At 49.9% G+C, this 12,859-nt stretch overlaps 1 protein-coding gene and 1 pseudogene across 2 annotated transcripts; one reads left to right on the plus strand and one right to left on the minus strand.

Annotated features, from left to right (window-relative positions):
* LOC147890973 (uncharacterized) overlaps positions 1-4,612 on the minus strand; it is a 30,531-nt pseudogene extending 25,919 nt beyond the window's left edge.
* Positions 4,613-7,052: 2,440 nt separating this feature from the next.
* LOC147890974 (uncharacterized) lies at positions 7,053-12,349 on the plus strand. 2 transcript variants are annotated; one of them, XM_087389920.1, is made up of 3 exons: positions 7,053-7,199; positions 10,758-10,997; positions 11,813-12,349. In XM_087389920.1, the coding sequence occupies exons 2-3, from the start codon at positions 10,931-10,933 to the stop codon at positions 12,070-12,072; spliced, it is 327 nt and encodes a 108-aa protein (XP_087246046.1). In that variant the 5' UTR covers positions 7,053-7,199; positions 10,758-10,930; the 3' UTR covers positions 12,073-12,349. The 2 variants fall into 2 exon arrangements, with proteins under 2 accessions (XP_087246046.1, XP_087246048.1); XM_087389922.1 differs by having other exon boundaries at positions 7,055-7,138.
* Positions 12,350-12,859: the final 510 nt, after the last annotated feature.

The raw sequence follows: 12,859 nt of genomic DNA on the forward strand, positions 1-12,859 counted from the left end.
GATCACCACCTACACATGTATACTGTATCTCCCCCCTCTGCCCCATTTTTGGTGCCCCTCCCTTCTTTTTTGTATCATCTGGAGGTAGACACATATTTTTTGTATCAGGACTAGACACACAGTCCTTCATAACCTCTTTTTTGTTGAAACGGTTGGCTTGCCCGTTTTGAGACTGCCACCGTTATGTTCATTGTATCAATTATCTTTAGTCTCATAGACCTTCACGGTCTCCTGAAGACTTTAATAAACTTTCTTTCTTTCTCTCTCCCTTCTTCTTCTTTCTTCTTCTTCTTCTCTCTCTCTAAGCAGCTTCTTCTCTCTCTCTCTCTCTCTCTCTCTCTCTCTCTCTCTCTCTCAGCTTTTAGTTTGCCAAGGCAGGCCTCTTGAATGTGTTCACTTGTTTGGAATCCATAACGTGTTTTTCAAGAATCAAATGGTAGCTCTATTTTGGGATTTCTTTTCTACTCATTATTAATAATTATATGTTGATATAGCAAGAAAGGAAGAGCTGTCATTGAAATTTATAAAGCTGGCATCGTAGAAAAAATAGTAAATGAAAATTGCCATCATAGAGAAACTCTCAGCATATTCTCTAATTAAAAGATAAATAAAGAGAATTGAAATACTCTTTTATATAATGATCGTGACAAAGTAGAATAGATATGAATAATGTTTTAAGTTGTATTACTTTAGTTCGTATGAAGTATGCCCCTTCAGGTTGTTGTATCCTTTTTTGCTCACCATAGCAAACTTTGCTATGTATTTTTGCTCGAATGTGATTGCTCTATCTACATTGTATGTTTCATTATGTCCACTAAAATTTTCCTCAAAGGTTGCATTTTGTTCTATGTTTGATTTCATCCTAGCCGACGGTCTACGTTTGTTGATTTGTATGCATATTGTCAATTTGTTGGCGTCCCGATGTATTTTTTTCCATTAGCCTTGCAGGTTATGGATTTAGATGGTTGCCTTTGCTATTGCAAGACACTTCATCGGCCATCCTTGATTGTTAGCGTTGGATTGGCAAGGCAACAACCAAAATTTCATTATGTTCTCCCTCTCCCTCTCCCTTTTCCTCTCCCCTTCTAGCCTTTTCCCTTTCCTCTCCCCTCCTTGGACCGTTCCTCTCCTTTCCATTCCAAATTCTCTTTGCATCCCCTTTCTAACTACCCATATGCCCTTTTCCCTCTATCCCACTTCTCTTCCCAAATTCTTTCCCGAGTCTTTCTAATTCCCCTTCCTCTCCCTTTGCCTTTTTAGTTCATCCCTCTCCCCTTCTCAATTTCATACCCTATCCTCTCCTCACTCCTCAAAGATGGGAAATACTCTGAGTAGAAGAAAGAAGAAAAAGGAACTTGATGAGAGGAGCCCCTTGAATGAAGTGCCTACATTATCTTGTCTTTCATAGGAGATTTTCTATCACATGCCTTCAGAGAGGCCCGTAATCGGTGTGACAAGACCCTAAATTGACCGAGGGAGATCCGGAGCGCATGTGGTAGATGAAGCTGTGTGTAACCCGGAGGTGTGATGAAGCCCTCCTATGAGATCTGGAGGCAGTGTCGGCGGTAGAAGTCGAGCTTCACAGGGAGCTCGGAGTGAAGAAACCATGTCCGCCAGGTGTGGAGCTGGAGCAGATCCGCTCGAATGAGTCGGTTGACCTCCTGGTTAGTGGGGGAGAGGGGAGATGGTGGAGCGTTGAGGCTGTACTGAAAAGGAGGCAACCGGTCTAAGTCGAGGCCCAGTCAGGTGAACCAACTGGAAAGATGACTATACCAGCATCGTTGGTCCCCATCAACGGATAAGGCCATAGACGAGGATAGGGCTAGCCAAGGTAGGCGGAGGCGACTGTCGGTGGAGGAGCTGAAATCCCTGACTCTGTGGAGATAGGTGATAGCCTGAAAAGCCGCATCAAGTTGTAGGGGTGAGGCGCCGAACTTTGCTAGAATGATTTGGTGTGGCACCGATGGTTTGTTGCGAATCATCCGAGCAAACATTAGTATCTGTAGGCACTCGACTCGAGCCCACTCTGTGTCTGAAAGGTCGACTCCCCACCAAGGGCTACCATACATGCCTGCTGGGCGGACCAAAGAATCAAAAAGGAGAGACTTGGTCCGCGGGTCCTGGAAGTGGGAGTGGTAGCACTGTCGCTCCAGCCTGGCAAGAGCGGCGTATCCCCGGCTGATCTTGGCCTGCATGGCCGGGCGCATCGTGAAGATCAGGCCTGAGAAGACAACGCCCAAGTATGTGTAGGAGTCAACTATCTCAACAGGGTCATCGGCGAAGAGGAACTGCTCTCGGTGCGGGTCTGGAAGTGTTGAAGATCATCACCTTGGTTTTCCACAGGTTGACCTTCAAGTCATGTGTATCACAGAAGACCTGAAGTCCATCCAGGTGTTGCTGAAGACTAGTAGCAAAAGAGGATAGTAGTACTACATCGTCTGCGTATAGGAGAATCTGGATGACACCCTCCGCAACAGAGCAGCCTGCACCTCCGAGTGTCCTGATGGTGGTCTCGAGCTCGTCGATGTAGAGGCCAAATAGAGGTGACAAGGGACATCTTGTTTGACTTCGATAGTGCTCGTGATCTCTGGGGTCCAGCAATCCTGACCTGCCCCGTCACGCGCTCATAGAGAGCTACTACTGCCCAGATAATCACCGAGTCGTAGCCTAACTCCTGCAGACGTCTGATAAGTCGAGCACGGGGAACGGTGTCGAATGCCTTGCGAAAATCCACAAAGCAACAATATACTCTGTGTCTCCTGTGTCTGGCCTCCTCAATGATCCCTCTAAGTGTAAAAATGTGATCATAAGTCGAGTGATCCGCCCTGAAGCCGGCCTGTCCGGATGCCCTGAGCCCCTGTACCTCTGCGCGAGCACTGACCTCGCCATCTAACACTGATGCATAGATCTTGGACATAACATGTCCAACCATGATGGTCCTGTAATTCCGTGGATCCATGGGATCTCCTGCTTTGTGGATGGGTGTGATAGTGTTCAGGGTCCAGGCTCTGGGGAACCCGCGGCAGATAGCTTCATTGAACAGCGTTACTAGGATGGGGGCTAGAGTTCTGATGCCATAGGCAACAAACTCTGTGCATAGGCCCTCATGATCTTTAGCTCGACCGTTATGAAGCTTATGCGCTGCGTGGGTGACTCCCTGGATTGTGAAGAGGATACAAGAAGTGGGGGGGGGGGTGGCTGAGAGGTCGGGAGGAGGCTGATTAGGGATATCATAGAGTGTGCATGCGTAGGTGTGCCGGAGGGAAGTGTCTGTGAGGGGGGAGGGGGATCGGCATTCTAGGAATTTCCTCCAGAAATCCTTGGAGTTGCTACTAAATAGAATGTTTAGTAGCGTATCCTCATTCTGGCACAGGAAGGCTAGCTTCTTGCGACGGACTAGTCGACGATAATCCCTGGTGAGACATGGGTTGGCCCTAGCATTTCGCTAGGTCGTGAGTCGGAGTGTGTGGTGTAATGCTTTGAACTCGTCATCATACCAGCTGTTGCAAGGGGTGGAGCCAGCGGGTGGAGGGCGGGTGGACCGAGTAGTGGAAGGAAAGATGTGGCGGGCTGCATTGTGAAGGGAGTGGGTGATAAGGGTGGCTCGGTGATCTAGAGAGGGTATGGTGTCTATGTGTCTGAGGAGGGAGGCTAGATGGGCTGAGTAATCAGGTGAGAGGTTATGATCGAAGTGTATATCATGATAGGTAGTGTAGTGCGGGGTGTGGCTGGGAGGGGCTCGGGATGCAAGGATATGAAAGAACAGGTAAGTGTGATCGGCTCCTGGGGGTAAGGGTGCAGTGCGGAAATCAGTGATCTGTGAGGCTAAAGCAGGAGATCCCAGGATATAGTCGACGACACTGGCTCCTCCGCCATGTGGGAAACATGTGAAACCCCAGAGGAGGCAGGCCACCGGTCTAGTCCGTTGTAGATGACCAGATCATGTATACGTCCAAGGTCCAAAAGAGCCTGCCCATACCCAGTAACGGGAGTGCGACTGTCAGCCGAGGAGCGGGGGAAGCTCGAGTCCTCTGTGTCCATCTCAGGTAATAGGACCGGATCTGAGTGGAAGTTCAGGAGTGATGTCTGATGTGCACTTGTCCTTGCATTGAAATCCCCAACTAGGAGGACCTCTCTGCATCTGGAGAACTCCACAATGTCTGAGTAGAGATCTAGATAGGGGGATACCCCCGTATCCTCACGAAGCATCAGTGCGAAATGTGATGTCTCAGGAGGAAAGTAGCAGACTGCAATAAAGAGGTCGCATGTGGAGGGGCGTCGAAATCAGAGCCATAGTTAACGGGCATGGACATCCCGTCCAACCACGGATGTCAAGCTCGTGAGCGCTGAACAAAGGAGTACTGCAACTCCACCTGACCCTCGGACCCCCCCAGTATATTTGGTCTCCTCACGGTATACTGACTCCCAGGTATAGCCACTGACCGAGGGGAGAGGGCGCTCGGGGCTCTCATGTGTCTCTGTATAGAAAACGATGTCGCGTCCAGTGTATGACTTTGAGAAGTTCCCAGGGTCCAGACCATAGGGTACCATTACAGTTCCATATGGTGCATGCCAAGGGTACTGTGTGCTGAGTCTGAATCTCATAGACCATGTCTCCCTATTTGGGGGGGGAGTCTGCTACCGTGTCTGGAGTACCTGGTGGGGCTCGGCGGCGGGGACCAACTAATAGGCAGCCATCTTGGACGACAGCCCACTTCCCCTCCTGACGGGATACATCTCGCTGCTGAAGCAGGGTGCACCGCTCTTCCACCTGCATAGGTGTGAGATCCTCATCCATGAAGATAGTAGGGTGGTCCCGTAGTGTAGCACGCTGCCTGAGTGTTGCAAGTCGAGCCTGAGTATCCTTGAATCGGATGATGAGTGGCTGTGGGCGCGTGGGGTCCCGTCCTGTGCGCCATGCATGCTCAATCCCATGCTCGACAAGGCTGAGGGTAGAGGTCACGAAAGCAGTCGCGTCTGCTAAGGGGGTGAGTGAATCTGCGTGGGGGATACCTCGTACTCGGATGTTGAGAGCCTTACTGGCCCTCTGTTCCTGCTCGGCGATGGTGGCTGAGACTGCTCCTTTGGGTGCCCGTCTCGCAACGTCCACCCATCTGGTAGTCTCCGCAATAGCAGTCTGGATGGTAGCGATTCGCTCCTCCACCTCTGGTGTAGTGCGCGGGGCCGCTGTGACTGTAGCAGTGAGAGAGACAACCTCCTGACGGAGGTGAGTGATGTCCTGGCGCATGCTCTGAATAAGCTGATCTTGTGCTATTGTATGATCCCGTAGTCGATGTAGCTCCGTAAAGATGTAATCTATCGTCTCAGGTGGGACCCGGGAGGGTGCGAACTGGGACATGGCGTATGGCTGAGGGGGCGTGGGCGATAGGATGGCTGTATATGGCAGAGGAGTGGAGAAAGGCTGCTGGGTGAGGGGAAGGGGGGACATAAGAGTGGTGGAGACAGAAGGGAGCTGTGTGGGGGGTGACGAACTGTGACCCTCTCCTGTGGGGGGCAGGCTGAGTGGTACAGTGGTGGGGGAGGCGATGGTTGGAGTAGAGATGATGGCTGTGGGAGAAAGAACTACATTGGTGCCCATTGCACCCGATGTTTTCAGGGCTGGTTGGCTGTCAATTGCTAAACCACTCCTGGAGATGCGCTTTGTGATCTCTCCCACAATTGGCTTCGGAGACTGTTTGGGTTTGTGGGCCATTGTAGGACTTGTTCAGGTGCACGATTTCCTGCAGAGGCAGATCTTGTTCAGCATTGCTGTAGGGGTGCGCAGGCCTGCGCAAGGCCAGTGGCAAGCCAAGGATTGCAGCAGACAAGGGCCCTGCTGCCACGGGGTAGCAGGCCAAGCGCAAGCGAGGGGGGTGGCGTAGAGGCTACGGGAGGGGGGGCAGAGCAGAGAGGCTACAGTAGGGGGGGGCACAGTGGAGAGAGGGGGAGCGGGGAGAGGCTGCGAGAGGGGGAGGGAGAGTGGGAGGGGGGGGAGGAGGGTGGAGCTACGGGAGGGGGGGGGGCAGAGTGGAGCTACAGGAGGGGGGGGAGCGGTTGCGGGAGGGGGAGGGGGGGAGCGGCTGCGAGAGGGGGAGGGAGAGCGGAGATACGGGAGGGGGGGTTGCGAGAGGCTACGGGAGAGGGAGAGCGGCGCTACGGGAGGGGGGGCTGCGAGAGGGGGGGGAGCGGCTGCGAGAGCGGCGGAGAGGGGAGGGGCTGAGCGACGGAGAGGGGAGGGGCTGAGCGATGGGGAGGGGGGGGCTGAGCGGCAGAGGGGGGGGCTGGGCGGTGGGGGAGGGGGGGCTAAGCGGCCGGGGGGGCTGCGTGGCGGGGAGGGGGGGCTGAGCGGTGGAGAGGGGGGGCTGAGCGACGGCGAGGGGGGGGGCTGAGCGGCGGGGAGGGGGGGAGCTGCGTGACGGGGAGGGGGGGCTGAGCGTGGCGGGGAGGGGGGGCTGAGTGGTGGGGAGGGGGGGGTTGTGCGAGAGGGGGGGGCTGAGCGGCGGAGAGGGGGAGGGTTGAGCGGCGGGGAGGGGGGGGAGAGAAAGGGGGAGAAAATGACGGCCAAATTTTCGAAGTTACTATAATGGGATTCACTTCTTACAAAAATCGCTAAGCGGCGGCGAGGGGGGGCTGAGCGGCGGGGGGGGGGGGAGCTGCGCGACGGGGAGGGGGGGATGAGCGTGGCGGGGAGGGGGGGCTGAGCGGTGGGGAGGGGGGGGTTGCGAAGGAGGGGGGGGCTGAGCGGCGAAGAGGGGGAGGGCTGAACGGCGGGGAGGGGGGGAGAGAGGGGGAGAAAATGACGGCCAAATTTTCGAAGTTACTATAATGGGATTCACTTCTTACAAAAATCACCATCGCTTAAGGCCTAGCCCAGGGGCAGGCCCAAAAAAACATATTGCAGTTGAACTATTGCATGGAGACGGGTGGAAGGCACATTCATGGGTGATGGAGGGAGCTCTTAGGCTAGGCTAGGCTAGGTGAGGTTAAGATTGGCTACGCTAGGTTAGGAAATCCTCTAGTGGGCTTGGGAATTTTCTAGAAAAATCTTGGGCGCTCGTGTAAATTGCCATTCAGTAGCGCAAATGTAAGAATCGCACTCAACACACCAAAAGCAAGAGCATTTTGGGAGAATTTCGAGGTGTTCACCTCACCACCACCAGTTTCCCAGCGTTCTACGCACAAATTCTAACTGCTTACAGGTATTTTTTCCCCTGCCAGCGTTGATTGATTTATCTCTGCCCACACCCACCTGCATTGAGATCCCCTGCCCGTGTCTTAGTCCACGACCTTCCTGCTTGGAGCGACGCGTCGTACCCTTCTGTGATTGCAATGTAGGGGCCTCTATTCATGCTGCCTGCGTTCTCTGTTTCGTACAAGGCTGGTGTGCCTCTACGATGGTATGGCCGAGGTGATCAGAGCCATAAAGGACGTGGCGGCAGTATTAGGAGAAGCTACAAGGGCAACCATACCTTTGTGCATGCCTGTGTTTAAGATAATTGCTTGGCTGGCTGTTAGAGAAGGCCACTTAGATCTCTGGGTGCTAGAGCTTGTATCCTGTGTTTTCCTCTGATATCCTCATATGTGCTTCATACGAGCAGGGCGTGGTGCTGATCCTCCTGTTTGACACATTTCGCAGATGCTGTCTTCTCTTGGGGTCTCCTTTGTTCATATACTTCAACCTCAAGGTCACGTGATCGGTGGATATCATGTGCCTTTTAAAGAGGGAGATATTTTCAGATAGGTGTTCCTGTCTATCATGGATTAGTGAAGGGTTGGAGAAGTCCACTTTACTTTCAAATATAAGGTTTTGACTTGGCAGGCGTTCCCAATTGGAATGCCTGTGTCGATAAAGGAGTTGTGGGTGGAATGCAAGCTCTTTTCAGCCTCTAGAATAATTGCACAAAGGCACACTTGAGGAATTGGGAAATGAGAGAGTTTCATACATGTTGATATAGACTTCTGCCTGAAACAGGCATGCTACTATTGGAAGGGGAAGCACGATGTCAGCACATCCGATACCTTAACAGGGTTGGAAGATGGATCTGCATTACCATGACCTCACTCGCATGCTTGAAAAATGACAAAGAAATTAGTGCATTGAAGTGCCTCTGTGAGAATACACCTTTTGTTGTGAGGACCACATCCTCTGCATATACTAGCATGTAAAGGCATAACCAACAGTCTGGACTCTTGCTCCACTATGCCATTCTAAATAGCCCATAATACTACACCTTTTGTAAGGAGGACCACGTCCTCCGCATGGTAAGGGCATAACCAACAATCCGGACTCTTGCTCCACTATGCCATTATGAATAGCCCAAACAGGTCTACTGAGAGGGAGCGTCCTTATTTCACCCCAATGTCTCTACGTATTCCCACCCTGTCCTCTCCATTTAATCCGTCTACCAAGAATCTTGCCAATAGTTTTGTTCTGCATAAACAATCATGAACCATTTGGGCCTCTTCTTATGCCATCCTTGCCCTCTAATGAGCTTCATCCTCTGCCAATGCAGTTATGCATAGCTTATAGATCCTTTCTTCTTGACTAATATTTCCCCACTACTTCTAGATCAGAGTCGTACTCTGCATATCATCTGTCTTTTATGCATGGGCATTTTGGAGGTGGTTTCCTTCTCCATGAAGAATCATGGACCATTTGGACCCCTTTTGAATACCACCCTTGCCCCTCTTTGCTTCGAGAGTCCTTCATGGGAGCCTACTTGAGACCCATCTTTGCGCTTTGTTTGTAGAGTCAATAAATGGGCCAAATGCTCCTCCTTCGAGGGAGAATTCCTTGTTTTGCAAGCAACATTGTACTTTTCTCCCATTTACTTAACTACAAAACTCTCTAGGATATATTCATTCGTTTCCATGCTTCTCATGTATGTTGGGTCCCCATGCTTGATAGCCATACAAAACAACTAGTTGTACTAAGTTTTCCTATGGGGTCCTAGCTTGGTGTTAAGGCGGGTGCGTTTGTGTGAGTGTGCATGAGTCCAACCCTTGGCTAGGCCTTGGCGGCACCGCAATACAAAATAAAAGAATTTTCTCATTTTCCAATTTCATATATGCATCTTTGTGCATTTATTTTCCAATTTCATCCTTTGTTCTAATTCTCCATGATCATCACGTTGGTCTCATCTAGGTTCACCCGTATCTTTGAGAACTTGCAAGATATATATATATATATATATATAGAGAGAGAGAGAGAGAGAGAGAGAGAGAGAGAGAGAGAGAGAGAGAGAGTTTATTAACGTTTTGAAAGACCGAAGGGTCAGATACAATAATAGCTAAGGGATGGAGCCACTAAAGTGGGCATCCGCTTTCAGATGAGAAACTAAATAGAGAAATACATTGTGATGTTGCTGTGGGAGAGTATCCAAATGCAAAGGACAAAAGGAGAGGTATTCCTGTTGGTCGGTAATCCGATCAGATCCGGCAACGGGGAAAGGATAGAAGAGATGATCTCGTCCGGTAGTGGCTTTGGTGCTGGGGCTGACCTTATCGATTAAGGAAATCAATAATAGAGCGTTCCTAGTGTGCAACCTGATCAATATGTTGGCCCCTTTCTCCTCCTCTGTAATCTCTGAGAGGTCTTACGAGTGCTACCGTCATGGCATTGGTTTGTCTCCCAAGGTCGAATATAAAGAGATGCCTACAGCCCTCGTACGAGGGTCCATACGAGGGCGAGTCTTTTATGTTGTACTCTTTGGGTCTCTACTATATGTTGCGTCCCCTACTGCCCTTGACTCGAGTCATTAGAAAAGAAGTCCCCGATCGTCCTCTGGCTGGCTCTGAGGGGCCCTCTTGGGCTCTTCTCTCCGCAGTCTCTCTGTCACTAGGGTCTCAAGGCCTCAATAGATAGTGGTGCCGTCCACAAATCTCCTAGTACAAAAGGAATCTGGATACAAAGTGCTAGTCTTCCTCAATCTCTTGCATATCGCATAACATGTAGATCCACCTCTCATGTGGAATTCCCTCTGCCCGTCCTATCTCAGTACATAGTCAGTAGAGGATACTTGGAACTACCCAATCGAGATCCTCATTGCATGTGGAAGATGTATTCAGGAGTATAGCCAGGTGGATCGGCAAAACCCTCCTTCAAGATTTATAAGCAGTGATCTTTGTAGAAGCTGAGTTTTACCAAACGCTCATGGGGTGCTGAGTTTTACCGAACGCTCATGGGGTGCTAGTTAGGTCTTGTACGTGTGGAGCTGTAGGAGGTCTTCTCTGCTGACTTGGTTGACCTCATGATAGGTGAGCGGAGTGGATGAAGCCTCAACGCTATACTGAGGTGGCAGTCTGGCGGGACATCAATAACAAGGCTGTTGTCTGGGAGACTGGAGAGTGCTGCCTGTGAGCAAGTGCTAACAGCCCAGAAATGGAGAGTGGATGAAGCCTCAACGCTATACTGAGGTGGCAGTCTGTTGGGACATCAGTAACAAGGCTGTTGTCTGGGAGAATGGAGAGTGCTGCCTGTGAGCAAGTGCTAACGGCCCAGAAATCGGGCTGGATAACAATGGACTGGCAGTGGCAGGCATAATGGAGAGGTGTCTCCAGCTGTGGAGGGGAGCTGCGATGGGGAGGACCAGAATGGAAAGAGCAGGGATCAAAACTAAACCAAAATTTGGCATTCCTCTTGTCTATGTTCACTTGTGGGTTTGATGGAGTTAAGCTGGAAGAAATATTATTATAGAACTGTGATATTGGGGCTTTATTCTGTTGCAGCATAGTCTTATGTGAACCTTGTCTTGCAGGTTAAGGTGCATCAGTGCGAAAGAACATTGTCTGCAGCAACAAGTGAGCTGCAACAGGCATAGAAGAGACATCACGTGTATAGCAACATCAGAGATAGCTACTACGTGCAACAAGGCAACAGCTCGTGGAAAAATCAGGAACTTGAGTCAGCATACGAGATAACAATAATAAAATGGCATGGTTTCCAAAAGCAATGGCTGATGTGTGGAAGGAATCTGCCAAAGCTTTAACGAGCAAGGGTGAGTTCTGGAATGCGAGTGCAGAAGAATAGCATATGATGTTTCCTCTAATAGTTGCAGGGTTGAGTCTTAGAATAAGCTCATTTACAAGGATCATAACCTGCAGTCTATATTTTGTAATACGTATGTGTGTCTCTCTCTTGTTATAATTTGGAAGTGGGGTTTTCAACTCTCCTCCTGAGCAAAGTGGAAATTCAAAGACACCATCAGTAGTACAGCCACACAAACTTACATCCACCCTGTGAGGAGGGTCTTCTTGGAAGTATGCTGGCTTGACTGACTGACCATCTGCCCATGCAGCATGTGACGAGTTAACCAGATCGCTTAACTTTGCACTGCATTGGGATTCAAGGTATAGCCTCAGGAATGGCCAAGCAAACCTCAAACCATGCCCTTTTACAAGGGGGAAGAAAGGCGTAGTGAACGTGCACCCTCCCTTTTGACCTCCAAGGATGGTCACAGGAACAAACTTCACAAGGGAGTGGATGCACACTCCCTCTAGGCTTTATTGCCTCGGACTTTTCTTTAGCTGCAAACTAGTTTGACGATTGTCTTATGATTTTCTTTTCTTTGTAAAACTTTTTGGGAATCCATCTTGAAAGAAACCTGTGTTGATCTTCTATAGCAATGCCGTTTCCATGTTGTGCATCCCGTGTGGCAGTTCAGTCTCTGATTTGAATCTGCCAGTATGTTTTTCAGAGTGTCTGCCAATTTCATTATCTCAACTCTAGTGGTTCTTTGCTTTAATCATTGTAAATTTGTGTTCTTATGCTCCAAAACCTGCATTAATTAAACTTTTATGGTCTTCATAACAGGTTCTTTTTTACATCCTTACCCACGCTTGGGCTTGCTTACATCTACTCATGGAGAGGCTGCTTTGTTGAAGCCATGGAAACGTTGGAATAATGAATCTGATCACAAAAGTGAAACTGAAGATAAAGCAGCAATAGGCAGATGGAAGCTCTTCGGAATGACAGTTTCTGCCAATAAAGCCCCTACTCCCCCTATGTTTGGGCCTCCTCTTTTCTTTTTCTCCGCTGCATGTGAGGCAGACCAAGATACAGACAGCAAGTAGTATTTTTCTCATGCCTGAATCCAAAGGCTTGCAATACTGACCCATCAAGTATCAGAACATTTACAGAGTGCTGCATAGCTGGTATAGAGCTAAATTAAACATGACTGACAGTTAGCCTTGAATTAAAAAATTGAAATGTATGTCTGAAGTAGTGTCATCTCGCTTCAACATTTGTCATAAATCTGTGTGGTGAGAATCTGCTTTATCATACATCCATAAGAAACTCTTAATTGTTGGATTCTTGGATAGATAAAACTCCTTGTTATTGTTTTCTCTTATGGCATCACACCAAAATTTTTTTTTTTTGCCGAAAAAACAGTGCTAATTATATTACTTCGAGAACAACATACAAGAGGTCAGCTTATAGCTGACGGGCTGCGTTCACAAACCGGACGCAGCCCTAAAAGGTAGCATAATAAATCATACTCTCACGGAGGGATATGCTGAGTGTGAATGAACAGCCATCGGGGTGGTGAGTAGTGCCACCGAAGGCCCTGCGTAGTCTGCTCGAAGAAGAGGCTCTGTGTGTCCCAAGCCTGGAGGAAGCGTCTCCGCTTCTCCTGACCAGCCCGGGAGTCTCCCTGAATCTGGTCCCACTGGCCTCTGAGGGTATGAATAATCTCACTCCAAATCTCCGCCATGATCTGGGCAGTCGATAAGGAGGTGCCACCGAGGATCTGCGCGCAGCGCGAGGTCCAGATGTGCCATCCTGTAATGCTGTTGATAATCTCCCAGACTGGCTGCCTCTCCCGAACTCCTGTATCAGCCTCTGCTAGGTGCTGTGGGA

This window comes from Dipteris shenzhenensis, chromosome 18 (genome assembly GCF_047967505.1).
Source record: "Dipteris shenzhenensis isolate YYH24624 ecotype China chromosome 18, Dip_SZ_1.0, whole genome shotgun sequence".
Classification (NCBI taxonomy): domain Eukaryota; kingdom Viridiplantae; phylum Streptophyta; class Polypodiopsida; order Gleicheniales; family Dipteridaceae; genus Dipteris; species Dipteris shenzhenensis.